This window comes from Vulpes vulpes, chromosome 5, assembly GCF_048418805.1.
Source record: "Vulpes vulpes isolate BD-2025 chromosome 5, VulVul3, whole genome shotgun sequence".
NCBI lineage: Eukaryota > Metazoa > Chordata > Mammalia > Carnivora > Canidae > Vulpes > Vulpes vulpes.
Genome location: NC_132784.1, coordinates 126,470,564 through 126,486,450, shown reverse-complemented (window position 1 = coordinate 126,486,450; position 15,887 = coordinate 126,470,564). Strand labels below are relative to the sequence as shown.

The window sequence follows — 15,887 nt, the reverse complement described above, 5'->3', positions numbered from 1 at the left end:
ATCAAAGGGGATCTCCGCTGAACCCGTTTTCATTGAACTGCTTTTTCCTGGCTACTCGTATCTCGTAAAACCTAAATCCTAGAATTGAAAAAAAAAAAGCAGCAGCAGCAACAGCAGCCACTGACCACGTGGACAAAGGAAATTTAGTTTTTACGCAAAAAAAAAATATGCAACCACGTAGGAGAATTACGCAAGTGGACGGCCTGCACTTCTGTGAAGTCATCCGACGTCGCTTCCCGTCTTAGGGTGCAAGTTACCAAACCGTTTCCAAGATGTAACGATCGCGGAGAATGACGAGATGTGGCTTCTGCACCGCGTCAGGCCCTGGCCCGCGGCCGCTGCCCCCGCGGCGCTCCTGGATTCGGGGGGGCCCGGCCCTGGCGTGACCCGTGCGGCCCGAGGTCAACCCCCGCCCGCGCGCGGGCCGCTTCCCCCGCGAGAGCCGCAGCGTCCCCGGGCCCGGCCGGGAGCTCGAGCGCACAGGTGCGGGGAAGCGGAGCGGGCCGAGGCGCGCGGACCCGGGGAGGCCGGCAGGGGCGGGCAAGGGGCGGGCAAGGGGCCGGCCCAGCGCAGCCCGAGACAAAGGTGAGCCGCCGCGCCTCGGGGATGCGGAGCCCCAGGCAGGGACGCTCCTCGGCGCGAGCCGCGTGGCCTGACCCGGGGGGCGGGAAAGCGAGCCAGGGGCGGCCGGGAAGGGGGCGGCCGGGGCGGGGCCGGGCCGGGAATCCCCCTCCCCGCCGTGCCGGGAAGCCAGGCCCCTCGCACGCCCGGGACGGCCCGCAGCCCCCGGCTTCCCGCAGCCAGCGCGCGTGCCCCACGGCCGCCCCGCCCCCCGCGCGCTGCGCACGCGCGGCCCCGCCCCGCCCCGTTCGCCCCGCCCCCCGCGTCCCCTCCGCGGCGACCGCGTCGGCGACGGCGACGGCGACGGCGCGGGGGGCGGGGAGCCGAGGCGAGCGGTCGGCCGGAGTCCCCGGGCTGGAGCGCGAGAGCCGCGGGCGCCGCCAGCCCCCCGCCGCGTCACGGCTCGCGGCCCGCCCTCCCGCGGCCCCTCCTCCCCGCCGCGCTGCCACCTCCCCTGCCCCCGCCCCTCCGGCCGAGCGGTGACTTAAGCAACGGAGCGCGGCGAAGCCCATTTTTCCCCTTGGTCGCCGCCGCGCCGGGCAGCTCGCGGCGCGTGGCCCGCGCAGTCCCGCCCGAGATGAACGCTGCGGCGGACGCCGAGTTCAACATCCTCCTGGCCACCGACTCCTACAAGGTAGAGGCGCGGGGCGGGGGCGCGCGGGGCGGCGGCGGGGGCGGGGGCCGCGTCGGGACGGGCGCGGGGCGCGGGGCAGGTGAGGCTGGCGCCGCAGTGGGGAGGATGGAGGGATGGACGGCGGGAGGCGGGGCCGCGGGGCGCGGGGCGCGGGGCTGCGGGCCGGGAGGCCGGGGCGCGGGGCCGAGCGCACGCCTCGCCCGGCAGCGCGGCCTCCTGGCCTCGGGCCGGCCTGGGCCGCGGCTGCGGGCGGAGCGGGTCGCTTAGGTAACGGCCCCGGGGCTGGCCCGGCCGCCGAGGAGCGGGGTCCCCCCCCCGCCGCCCGTCGCTGGGCAGGTACGCGCTCCCCGAGGAGGCGGCGGCGGCGGCGGCGGCGGGGAGGAGGACGCTGCCCTGCCCGCCCTGCCCGCCCTGCCCGCCCTGGGCGCCCGCGCGCTCCGCCGACCCGCCGCGCCGGCTGCGTTTCCAGCTCCTCGGCTCCCGGGGATCACGCGGACTCCGCATCCCCTGCGGGGAGGCCGGCCGGCTGCCCCCGTCCCCGTCGGGGCCGCTACGGGATCCCTGTGCGGAGGAGAACGGAACACGAGTTAGAGGAATTGCAGCCTTCACCTTGGAGAACTCCGCGGAGCCGCGGGGCAGCCGGCACACGCCTCTCCGACACTGGACTGTATTGCCGCCCCCATTCGTTTTTGTTTGAAACTCAACACAAACGAGTCAAGGAAAGCATGATTAAGAGGAAAATCTGGCAAATGTCCTTTCCCCTAGTTTGCAAATTACGTGCAGTAAACTGAACTACACTTTGCTAAGCTTTGTTGGCCCACACACTCCAAAGATGAAATGTCAGACCAGACACCCTCTACTTGCACAAAATGAAATTTGGTGTTTACCTAGCGACACGGTGATTTGGAGTGGGAGGGAACGCATGATGCTCTCGCATCTTTGGTTCTTGTTGTGATTTTTTTTTTTTTTTTCTTTTTGGTTTCGTTCCTTAAATACTCGGAGGAAGTGTTTCGGAGAATCCCGTGTTCCTTAAGTTGCCGTTTTTCTTCCCAGTCGCTTGAAATTCTATTTGTGATCATTTAGACGGATACTTAGGTAAAATAGAGCCAAGCTTCGTTATCATGTAGTATTTAGAAATGTGTTTTTCAAAGTGGAAATCCGCACCATTCATTGCAAGATCAGAGTATTATCAAGTCTGGCTTACTTGGCCTTAAAACTTTGTCTTGTCTTAGTTCCTAGTGTTTTGAGTGTCTTCAGTAGTGATTAGAATGATTTCATTGATAATTTTTTCATGACTGAACTTTCTTTCCTGGCTTTATAAATCTTTAAAATGATTTCCAGAAGTTTTCATAATGTAGCAATTAATGATTTCATTGGAAATAGAAAATGTAAACCGATTCATTGGACTAACTTTTAAAAAACAAAACAAGTACAAATTCCTTTAGTTTGTAGCTCCTGTAGCAGTTATACATGAGGAGTGTAAAATTCCCTTAACATCAGTTTTCTGGGATGCTTTTATTTTTTATTTTTTAAATTTTTTTTATAGATTTATTTTTTATTGGTGTTCAATTTGCCAACATACAGCATAACACCCAGTGCTCATCTCAAGTGCCCCCCTCAGTGCCAATCACCCAGTCACCCCCACCCCCTGCCCACCTCCCCTGTTCCTCTCCCAGAATTAGGAGTCTCTCATGTTCTGTCTCCCTTTCTGATATCTCCCACTCATTTTTTCTCCTTTCCCCTTTATTCCTTTTCACTATTTTTTATATTCCCCAAATGAATGAGACCATATAATGTTTGTCCTTCTCTGATTGACTTCTTTCACTCAGCATAATACTCTGGGATGCTTTTAATTAGAAGAATGAATTACCTTAAAGTTTTCTAATCTAACAGGACATACTTAATGCACTATTAGAATTTGCATCTATTTAGTAAAGTCTATTTCTGTCCATTTTCAAATTAGACCAATGTATTCTCTTTCTCATATGAAACTTTTTCTTATATGTGGTTTTAAGTTTTCGTTTTAATTGCAGTTAGGTAAAATACAGTGTAGTATTTATTTCAGGAGCACAATATACTGAGTCAGCACTTGTATACTATCACCCTGTGCTCATCTGGACAGGTACACTTTTCAATCCCCATTGCCCATTTAACCCATCCCTCCACCTTCCTCCGCTTTGGTAACTGTGTTTGTTCTCCATGATTAAGAGACTGTTTCTTGGTTTGCCTCTCTCATTTTTTCCCCTTTGCCCATTTGTTTCTTAAATCCCACATAGGAGTGAAATCCTACAGTTTTGTCTTTAACTGATGTATTTCAGTTAGCATTATACTCTCTCTCGCTCCATCCATATGTCCTTGCAAATGGCAAGATTTCATTCTTTTTTCATGGCTCAGTAAGCCTTTTTTGTATTTATACCACCCCTCTTTATTCATCAATCAAGGCCACTTGGGCTGCTTCCATATCTTGGCTATTGCAAATAATGCTATAAACATAGGGGTGCATGTATCTCTTTGACTTAGTGTTTTTGTGTTTTGGGGGTAAGTATCCAGCAGTAAAAATTACTGGATTGTAGGGGAGTTGTATGTCTAACTTTTTGAGGAATCTCCATTCTGTTTTCCAGATTGGCTGCACTAGGTTCCATCCCCACCAACAGTGCAAGAGGGTTCCTTTTTCTCCACATCCTCGCCAACACCTGTTGTTCCTTATGTTGTTGATTTTAGCCATTTTGACAGGTGTGAGGTGATAACTCATTATAGTTTTGATTTGCATTTCCCCGATGATAAGTGATGCTGAGGATCTTTTCATGTGTTTTTTGGCCATCCGTATGTCTTCGTTGGAGAACTGTCCATTCACATCTTCTGCCCATTTTTCAAATGGGTTGGTGTTGAGTTGTAAAAGTTTTTTATATATTTTGGACACAAACCCTTCATAGGACATGTCATTTGCAAATGACATTCTCCCATTCAGTGGGCTGCCTTCTGGTTTTGTTGATTGTTTCCTTCGCTGTACAGAAGCTTTTTATTTAGATGTAATCCCAGTAGTTTACTTTTGCTTGTTTCCCTTGCCTCAGGAGACATGCCTAGAAAGAAGTTGCATCGGCTGGTGTCAAAGTTACTTCCTGTGTTCTCTTCTAGGATTTTTATGGTTTCACGTCTCACATTTAGGTCTTTAATCCATTTTTAATTTATTTTTGTTTGTGGTAAAGGAATGTGGTCCAGGTTCATTCTTTGCACGCAGCTGTCCAGTTTTCCCAGCACCATTTGGTGAAGAGAATGTCTTATTCCCATTGTATATTCTTTCCTACTTTGTTGAAGATTAATTGACCTTGTAGTTACCGGTTTATTTCTGGGCTTTCTATTCTGTTCCGTTGATCTATGTATCTGTTTCTGTACCAGTACAATACTGTTTTGATTAGTACAGTTTTGTAATATATCTTGCACTCCAGAATTGTGATATCTCCGGCTTTGCTTTTCTTTTTAAGATTGCTTTGGCTATTCAGGTGGGTCTGGGGGTCTTTTGTGGTTCTATACAAATTTTATGATTGATTGTTCTGCTTCTGTGAAAAATGCTGTTGGTATTTTGATAGTGATTGCATTAACTGTGTGAATTGCATTGGGTATTTTAGACATTTAAAAAATATTTGTTTTTCTAGTCCATGAGTATGGAATGTCTTTGCATTTCTTTGTGTCATCTTCAATTTCTTTCATCAGTGTTTTATAGTTTTCAGAATACAGGTCTTTTACCTCTTCGGTTAGATTTATTCCTAGATAGATATCTTATTATTTTTGGTGCAAATGTAAATGAGATTGTTTTCTTAATTTCTCTTGCTGCTGCTTGAGTATTGGTGTATAGAAATGCAAGATTTCCATACATTGATTTTCGTATCCTGTGACTTCACTTAATTCATTTATCAGTCTGGCAGTATTTTGGTGGAGTCTTTTGGATTTTCTATATATGGTGTCATATCATCTGCGAGAAGTGAAAGTTTTACTTCTTCCTTAACACTTTGGAAGCCTTTTATTCCTTCTTCTTGTCTGATTGCTGTGTTTGTCTGATTGCTAGTACTATGTTGAGTAAGAGTGGTGAGAGTGGACATCCTTGTCTTGTTCCTCACCTTAGGAACTGAGAACTCTTCCCCATTGAGGATGATGTTCGCTGTGAGTTTTTCATATGTGGCTTTTACTATGTTCAGCTGTGTTCCCTCTACACCTACTTCGTTGCGGGTTTTTATGAATGGATGTTGTTCTTTGTCAAATGCTTTTTCTTACCTTTCTCTGATTGATGTGATATATCACATTGATTGATTTGCAAATATTCAACCACCCTTGCAACCCAGGAATAATCCAACTCGATTGTGGTGAATAATCTTTCTAATGTATTCTTGGATTCAGTTTGCTAGTATTTTGTTGACGATTTTTCTAATGATGTTCAGCAGAGATATTGGCATGTGGTTCTCTTTTTTAATGGTGTCTTTATCTGGTTTTGCTGGCCTCATAGAATGGATTTGGAAGTTTTTCTCCCTTTTCTATTTCTTGGAATAGTTTGAGAAGAATAAATATTAGCTCTTCATTAATTAGTAGAATTTTCCTGGGAAGCTGTCTGGTCTTGGACTTTTGTTTCTTGGGAGTTTTTTTGATTACTGACTCAATATCTTTGCTGGTAATCATCTGTTCTAATTTTCCGTTTCTTCTTCAGTTTTATAGTTTATATGTTTCTAGGAATTTAGCTGTTTCTTCTAGGTTGTCCGGTTTGTTAGCATATAGTTTTTTGTAATATTCTCTTATAATTGCATTTTTGTGATGTTGCTTATTATTTCTTCTTCCTCATTTGTGATTTTATTTGAATCCTTTTTCTTTTTTTCTTGAGTCTTACTAGATGTTTGTCAATTTTATTGAATATTTCAAAGAACCAACTCCTTGTTTTATTGCTGTGTTCCATTGTTTTTTAAGTTTCTATATCATATACTTCTGCTGTAATCTTTATTACTCCTTTTTTCTACTGGTTTTAGGTTTTGTTCTTTTTCTAGCTCCTTTAAGATGTTTGAGATTTTTCTTGCTTTTGGAGATAGCCTTGTATTGTTATAAAGCAGTTTTAAAACTGTTTCTGTTGCATCCCAAAGGTTTTGGACCATTGTGTTTTCATTTGTTTCCATGTACTTTTTAATTTATTTTTTTATGTCCTGGTTGATCCATTCATTGTTGAGTAGCATGTTATTTAACTTCCATGTATTTGTCATCGTGCCAGATATTTTCTTGTGGTTGTCTGCTAGTTTCATAGTGTTTTGGTCAGAAAAGATGTATGCTGTGACTTCAATCTTCTTAAATTTGTTGAGGCTTGTTTTGTGGCCTAATATGTAATCTATTCTGGAAAATGTTCTGTGTGCACTTGAAAAGAATGTGTATTCTGCTGACTTAGGATGGAATGTTATGAATTTATCTGTTAAATCCATCTGTTATTCAAAGCCATTGTTTCTTTATTGCTTTTCTTTTTAGATGATCAGTACACTGATGTATGTGGGTGTAAAGTCCCCTATTATTGTATTATTATCCATTAGTTCCTCTATATTTGTTATTAACTTTTATGTATTTGGTGCTCTTATGTTGGGTGCATAAATACTTAGAATTGTTATATCTTCTTGTTGGATTGTCCCCTTTATTATTATATAGTGTTCTTCTTTGTCTCTTGTTACAGTCTTTGTTTTAAAGTCTAATTTGCCCAATAAAAGTATTGCTACTCTGACTTTCTTTTGACCTCTATTTGCATGATAGATGTTTCTCCCCCTCATTTTCAGTCTGCAGGTGTCTTTAGGTTTAAAAGGAGTCTCTTGTAGGCAGGATATGGATGGATCTTGTTTTTTTATCCCTCATGAATTTTGATTGGAGTGCTTAGCCCATTTACATTCAAAGCAGTTATTTATTGGTAGATATGTATTTATTGCCATTTTATTTATTTTATTCATTTTATTTATTTAATTTTTTTGATGGTTTCTGATTATTTTCTCTGATCCATTCCTGTTTTTCTCTCTTCTGTGGTGTGCTGGTTTTCTTTAGTGATGTATTTGGATTTGTTTGTCTTTATTTGCATATTAATCGCTTTATGTTTGTGTTTACCATTAGGTTTGTACATAATCTCTTTGGCATTTAGCAGTCTATATTACATTGATGGTCATTTAAGTTTGAGCCCGTTCTTTATTCCTTTTCTCACTATATTTTAAGTATATGTTGTCATATTTTACATCCTTTTATTTAGGGAGTTTCTTGACTGATTTTTTTACAGATCTATTCATTTTCAGTGCTTTTGTATTTTCCTACTCTTATACTGTCATTTTTGGTCTCTGTGTTCCACTCAGAGATTTCCCCTTTAAAATTATATGTATATTTGTTGCAGAGCTGGTTTAGTGAATGAACTCCCTTAGTCTTTGGGAAACTCTTAATCTCTCCTTCTATTCTGAATGGTAGCCCTGCTTGGATAGCGTATTCTTGGCTGCAGATTTTTCCCATTCGCGCACTTTGAATATACCATGCTCTTCTGGCTTGAAAAGTTTCTGCTGAATGATCCACTGATAGCCTGATGGAGTTTCCCTTTGTATGTGACTATATTCCTTTGCCTGCTGCTTTTAAAATTTTTTCTTTATCACTGTATTTTGCCAGTTTAATTACTTTAAGTCTTTCTGTGGATCTAATTTTTTTATTTTGGTGGTGTGTGTGTGTGTGTGTGTGGGTTCTCTGTGTCTCTTGGATCTGGATGTCTATTTCCTTCCCCAAGTTGAGGGAAGTTCTCAGGTATTATTTCTTCAAATAAATTTTCTTCCCCCTTTTTTCTGTCTTTTTCTTCTGGGACTCCTAGACTATGAATATTAATACATTTGATGGTGTCACTGAGTTCCCTATACATATTCTCATTTTTCATGATTATTATTTCTCTCTTGTTCTTGATTACTTTTTCCACTACTGTCTTCTAGGTCATTAATTTGTTTCTCTGCTGCTTCCAGCCTACTGTTCATTCCATCAAGCTTATTTCTTATTTTATTTATTGAGCCCTTTTTATTGGCTTTGATATTCTTTATCTCTGTGTTAATGGTCTTACTGATGCCTTTCACTCTTTTCTCAAGTTCAGTGAATAGTTTTATGGTCATTACTTTAAATTCTCTATCTGGCATGTTACATATATCTGTTTTACTTAGATCTCTGCCCATGCCCTTGTCCTGTTCTTTCATTTGGGACAAGTTCATCAGTCTTCTCATTTTGTCTTAGTCTCTGTGCATGCTTCTGTGTATTAGGAAAATCAGCTATATCTCCAATTTTGAGGGTAATGAAGAAGAGGTCATGTAGTGCTGTGCCATGTAGTGTCTCCTGTTCCCCAGGGCCTGGCACTTCTGGGAGTATCTCCAGTGTGTGCTGCATGTGCTCAGCTGTTGTGTCCTGACCCCTTTATCCTTCAGGCCAGTCATCTGTGGAGCCTATCTTTGCTTGTATTTGTCAGTGTTTGGTCCCTGGTCTGAATGTAGCACATTAACTAGGTGTGCTTGTGGAATGAAGTTTGTCACCACCACCACTGGAACCGAGGCCCTGCAAATCTCCCGCCTCCAGGGGCACTGAGTGAGCAAGGATTTGGGCCAGACTTCTGGGTGAGGGAGCCCACAGTGCTAGGACTGAGGCAAACATGACTGGGAGGGGCAGTTCTATCCAAGCACAGGGCAGGGAGGCTTGGTGTAAGCAAGTTAGGTAAGGAGTGTGGATGCTGCACTGGTTCCCATAAGTAGCCCTGTGCTTATGCTGAGGGGCAGGGAAGGGAAATGGCTCCTGCCAGTTCCTTTGTTCCTTGAAGGGTCTCTCCATGAGTGCTGCCCCTCTGGGACATTGGCCAAGATGAGCAGGTAACATCCCCACTGTGTGCCCCCCAGGTGCTCTTCAGATCACTGTTTCCACACTATGTTCATGGGCTTCTCTCCAAGAGCAGTTCAGTGCCCTCTGGGCTTTAACCCAGCCAAGCCTGCTGACCTTCAAAACTTGGGTCTTTAACCCAACTGGTTGCAAGAACTCATGAAATTCAGCTCCTTTCTCTTTCCAGTTGTTATGGGGATTCATATTCTGGTGTGCTCTCCTTTGTTTAGTCTGTCTCTAGCACTTTTCTCTTCCACTGCCACCATCCATTTCTCTCAAACCTCATCTCCGTACTTCCTACCTTCTTCTGTGTTGAGTCTTCTCTACCTTTAGTTGTGGGTTTGTACTACCAGTTTATAGATCAGTTTCTAGGGTATTTAGGATGATTTGATAGTTACCTAGTTGTGGGATGAGGCAAGTCTTGTGTTCTCCTACTCTGCTACCATCTTCCTACTCTGCTACCATCTTCCAAGTTTGTGTAGTATGAAACCTTTTAAGATTTTCATCTTGGGGTGCCTGGGTGGCTCAGCTAGTTAAGCATCTACCTTCAACAGAGGTCATGTTTTGGGGGTCCTGGGTTTGGGCCCTTTGTTGGGCTCCCTGCTCAGTGGTGAGCTCACTTCTCCCACTTTCTCTATCCCTCCCTCCAGCTCATGCTCGCTCTCTTTCAATCTCTCAAAAAATAAAATCTTTTTAAAAAACATTTTTAAAAGATTTTCACCATAGTAAGATTTTTTCATTTTTCCCCAAAAAAAATCCCTCAAGAGGATTCAGTCAGGTTGATATTTTATACCAATCCTTTACAACAGTACACTGAAGTAGATGGTGTATTCTACACTGAAGTTTTTAAGTTTTGTTTACCCTACATATTTTATCGTCCTATAACCTATATTCCATTCCATTTTTACCTTTTTATCTTCTTAGATGAAGAAGAGATAGAAATGATAATCTTGAGATTAGAAATAATGAAATTTTTATTTGGCAATTACACAGGGCTATTATATTCTTATCAGTACTTACAAACTAGTGGCCAGTTAAAGTAGGTAGGGAACCTAGTGGTTTTAGACGTGTTGATGGAGGAGAGAATAATTGTTTTCTTCTTTCTAAAACTGAAGAAAAAATGGTTGGTTGTCTAAAGACTACAGAAAGATTTTTTGCAAGTAGTAGGGTAGTGTCCAAGCACATAACAATGTGGTTATTTTATCTTTACTTATATCCTCTCTGGAGGGTTCAAGACAATTTGGACCAAAGGAGGAGCATTGAAAATATATATTTGTTTCTGTAATTTCATTATGTATTCTACATAATAAGGAACTGAGAAATACGTAAATGTGATTGTTTCTCCATTTTAATCCTGGGCTTTTGCTTAAGCATTTTCAAAATGGCATAAAGTAAAAGTATCTACTGGGTTGTATTTATGTTGTGCTAACCCAGCTAGGGAAAGATGCATTGGGCTGCTTTAGCCACTGCAGTATTTAAAAAGCATTTGGAACTTTTCATAAGGGGACAAGTCAGATTTTTGTTTGTTTGTTTTTTTCTCACCTATCTCTGGAGTGGCCATTGATTAGTTTACAAATAATTCGCCCGTTAAAAGTGCATTTCCATTCTTTGTTCCTTTCCCTTACTTTTACGTAGATAATGTTAGTAACAAACTAAAGCAGAGAAGAATTTCATTTCTGAACATCTTACCTAGTAGCAGATTAAAATGGAAGATGTTGTCAACTAAGTTGAAAAATATATATAGTGTACAATACTCATCTCTAAGCAATTTACACATTACACACTGTTAATGAAAAGTGTGTTAAATCAGCCATTGTTACGAATTGTGCTAGCCAGTGTGGGTTGCTTCTCAAAAGGTCGTTTGTAAACTGGTTATCTAGAACTCAGCCCATTTTCATTAATTCATTTAATAAAAATTGGAGATCTCCTAGGTATTATAAAAGACAAAGATACCTCTTAAAATCCAGGATGGGTGAAAGTTGTCTTTGGAGAAGTAACAGAAGATTGTATAATTCATGTATGATGATGATTAGGCACCCAGTAGCTTTTCTAAAAACGATTTTGCAGCCTCATTAATGAGAAATTGACAGACTTTAAAGATTTGGGCTTTTTAGAAAAAAGAGTTGGAGACAGACCTCATTGGCAAGTTAGTCCTGTGGAACTTTCTCTGAGGTGTCTTTCTCTGAGCTGTCTTTCTCTGAGCTGTTCCTGTTTTCGTAATTGCTTCTCTTTCATTCTGAACAGTCACAGTGACTCTCATGGCAGCCTGAGCCTTGTGAGGAGTGGAGTACTGTTGCAGTTCATATGTTAGAAATTACCTGTACATTCATACAGTGCTATTTTCCAGTGAGTTTTATATTAAAAGTTATAGGAAAAGATAAAGCAACAGAAATAAAATCCTGTATGTAAATCACAAATGCACTTCATAGGAAGAATAACTTAGGTCAGTTGTAATTGAATAATATTTTGCAAAAGAAAGATACCAGAAGCTGGTGTGGACTTTGTCAGTTGTCTACATCTTTTTCAAAATTGTGGCAAAAAAGTAAAATTGAGGGCGGGGCAAGATGGCAGAAGAGTAGGAGTCCTCAACTCACCTAGTCCCACCAACTTACATAGTTAACTTTCAAAACATCCTGAACACCTATGAATTCAACCTGAGATTTAAAGAGAGAACAGCCAGAATGCTACAGAGAGAAAAGTTTTCGCTTCTAACAAGAATCATCTAGGGTGAAATTTACTTAGGTCGTGTTTAAGTTTTCGCTTCTAACAAGAATCATCTAGGGTGAAATTTACTTAGGTCGTGGTTGATATTTTTGACTCAGCCCACTCATACAGCCACTCTGCACTAGAAAGAAGAACTCACCACAAAAGAAAGAATCAGAAACCGTACTGTCTGCCACAGAGTTACAGAATTTGGATTACAATTCGATGTTAGAAAGCCAACTCAGAAGCATAATTACAAAGCTACTGGTGGCTCTGGAAAAAAAAGCATAAAGGACTCTAGAGACTTCGTTACTGCAGAATTTAGATCTAATCAGGCCAAAATTAAAAATAAATGAGATGCAATCCAAACTGAATGTCCTAAAGGCTAGGGTTAATGAGGTGTAAGAAAGAGTGAGTGACATAGAAGACAACTTAATGGTAAGAACAGAAACTGAGGAAAAAAGAGAAAAACAAAATTAAGAGACCATGAAGAAAGCCTTAGGGAAATAAATGATAGCCTGAGAAGGAAAAATCTACATATAATTGGGGTTCCAGAAGACGCCAAGAGGGAGAATGGACCAGAAAGTATATTTGAACAAATCATAGCTAAGAACTTCCCTAATTTGGGACAGAAGCAGGCATTCAGATCCAGGAGATACAGAGGTTCCCGCCAAAATCAATAAAAACCGTTCAACACCTCAACATTTAACAGCGAAACTTGCAAGTTCCAAAGATAAAGAGAAAATCCTTAAAATAGTGAGAGACAAGAGATTCTCAACTTACATGGAGAGACATATCAGATTCACAGCAGGCCTCTCCACAGAGATCTGGCAGGCCAGAAAGGGCTGGCATGGTATATTCAGGCTCCTAAATGAGAAGAACATGCGGACAAGAATACTCTATCCAGCAAGGCTCTCTTCAGAATGGAAGGAGAGATAAAGAGCTTCCAAGATAGGCAGAAACTGAAAGAATATGAGGGAAAGAGGGAGCCCAAAGGAAATAATCCACAAAAATAGGGACTGAATAGGTATTATGATGATGCTAAATTCATATCTTTCAATAGTTACTCTGAACATGAATGGGCTAAATGATCACATCAAATGACGCAGGGTATTGGACTGCATAAAAAAAAGCAAGACCCATTTATTTGCTGTCTATAAAGAGACTCATTTTAGACGTAAGGACACATGCAGCCTGGAAATGAAAGAGTGCAGAACCATTTACCATTCAAATGGTCCTCAAAAGAAAGCTGGGGTAGCAATCCTCATATCAGATAAAGTTTATCCCAAAGACTGTAGTAAGAGATGAAGAGGGACACTATATCATACTTAAAGGGTATATCCAACAAAAACAATCATGAATATTTATGCCCCTAATGTGGTGAGGGAGCTGCCAGGTATATCAATCAATTAATAACCAAAGTAAAGACTTACTTAGATAATAATAAACCAATTGTAGGAGATTTCAACACGGCGCTTTCAGCAAATGACAGATATTCTAAGCCCAACATCAGCAAAGAAACAAGGGCCTTAAATGATGCACAGGACCAGATGGATTTCACAGATATATACAGAACTTTCCATCCAAATGCAACTGAGTACATTTTTCTCAAGTGCACATGGAACTTTCTCCAGAATAGATCACATACTGGGTCACGAATCAGGTCTCAACTGATACTAAAGGATTGGGATTGTCCCTTGCATATTTTCAGACCAGAATGCTTTGAAACTAGAACTCAGTCACAGGAAAAAAATTGGAAGAAACTCCAACACATGGAGGTTAAAGAGTATCCTGCTAAAAGATGAATGGGTCGACCAGGAAATTAGAGAAGAATTAAAAAGATTCTTGGACTAATGAAAATGAAGATACAAGCATTCAAAATGTTTGGGATACAGTAAAAGCAGTCCCAAGAGGGGAAATACATCACAATACAAGTCTCCCTCCAAAAATTGGAAAAAACTAAATACACAAGCTAACCTTGCACCTAAAGGAATTGGAGAAAGAACAGCAAGTAAAACCTACACCCAGCAGAAGAGAGTTAATAAAGATTCGAGCAGAACTCAATGAACTAGAGACCAGAAGAACTGTAGAACAGATGAACAGAACCAGGAGTTGGTTCTTTGAAAAAATTAATAATATATGTAAACTATTGGCCAGCCTTATTAAAAGGAAAAGAGAAAAGACACAATAAAATCATGAATGAAAAAGGAGAGATCACAACCAATACCAAGGAAATACAAACGATTTTAAAAACATATTATGAGCAGCTATAAGCCAACAAATTAGGCAATCTAGAAGAAATGGATGCATTTCTGGACAACAACAAATTACCAAAACTGGAACAAGAAGAAATAGAAAGCCTGAACAGGCCAATAACCAGCGAGGAAGTTGAAGCAGTCATCAAAAACCTCCCAAGACACAAAAGTCCAGGGCCAGATGGCTTCCCAGGGGAATTGTATCAAACATTTAAAGAGGAAATAATACCTATGCTACTAAAGCTGTTCCGAAGGATAGAAAGGGATGGAATACTTCCAAACTCATTTTATGAGGCCAGTATCACCTCGATTCCAAAACCAGACAGGTATCCATGAAAAAGGAGAATTAAAGACCAGTATCCCTGATGAACATGGATGCAAAAATTCTCAACAAGATACTAGCCAGTAAGATCCAACAGTACATTAAGAAGATTATTCACTATGACCAAGTGAGATTTATCCCTGGGATGCAAGGTTTGTTCAACAGTCTTAATAATACAACGTGGTAGATCATATCAACAAGGGATAAAACGAGAACCATATGATCCTCTCAATAGATGCAGAGAAAGCATTTGACAAAATACAGCATCCATTCCTGATAAAACTCTTGAGAGTGTAGGGATAGAGGGAACATTCCTCAATATCTTAAAAGCCATTTATGAAAAGGCCACAGTGAATATCATTCTCAATGGGGAAAAACAGAGCCTTTCCCCTAAGATCAGGAACAGGACAGGGATGTCCACTCTCACCACTGCTATTCAACATAGTACTAGAAGTCCTAGCCCTCAGCAATCAGGCAACAAAAAGAAAGAAAAGGCATTCAAATTGGCAAAGAAGAAGTTAAACTCTCCCTCTTTGCAGATGACATGATACTATACATAGAAAACCCAAAAGACTCCACCCAAGATTGCTAGAATTCTTAGCAATTTGGCAATGTGACAGGATACAAAATCAATGCCCAGAAATCAGTGGCATTTCTATACACTAACAATGGGACTGAAGAAAGAGAAATTAAGGAGTCAGTCCCATTTACAATTGCACCCAAAAGAATAAGATACCTAGGAATAAACCTAACCAAAGAGGTAAAGGATCTATACCCTAAAAACTATAGAACACTTCTGAAAGAAATTGAGGAAGACACAAAGAGATGGGAAAATATTCCATGCTTATGGATTGGAAGAATTAATATTATGAAAATGTCTATGCTACCCAGGGCAATTTACACATTCAGTACAATCCCTATAAAATACCATGGTCTTTCTTCAGAGAATTGGAACAAATCATCTTTAGATTTGTGTGGCATCAGAAAAGACCCCTAATAGCCAGGGGAATATTGAAAAAGAAAACCAGAGCCGGGGGCATCACAGTGCCATATTTCAAGTTTACTACAAAGCTGTGATCATCAAGACAGTGTGGTACTGGCACAAAAACAGACTCATAGATCAGTGAAACAGAATCCAGAAATGGGCCCTCAACTCTGTGGTCAACTAATTCGACAAAGCAGGAAGGAATATCCACTGGAAAAAGGACAGTCTCTTCAATAAATGGTGCTGGGAAAATTGGACAGCCACATACAGAAGAATGAAACTAGACCATTCTCTTACACCATACACAAAGATAAACTCAAAATGGATGGAAGATCTAAATGTGAAACAAGAATCCCTCAAAATCCTAGAGGAGAACACAGGCAACACCCTTTTTGAACTTGGCCACCGTAACTTCTTGCAAGATACAACCATGAAGGCAAGGGAAACCAAAGCAAAAATGAACTATTGGGATTTCATCAAGAT

The 15,887-nt window shown here is 41.8% G+C and overlaps 1 protein-coding gene across 1 annotated transcript in view; it reads left to right on the top strand.

Moving 5' to 3' along the window:
* Positions 1 to 601: 601 nt before the first annotated feature.
* Positions 602 to 15,887, top strand: part of NAMPT (nicotinamide phosphoribosyltransferase) — a 45,167-nt gene continuing 29,881 nt past the window's right edge. The window contains exon 1 of the mRNA XM_072759948.1: positions 602 to 1,255. Coding sequence (XP_072616049.1) covers positions 1,199 to 1,255 — 57 coding nt within the window. The 5' untranslated portion in view covers positions 602 to 1,198. The remainder of the gene's footprint in view (positions 1,256 to 15,887) is intronic.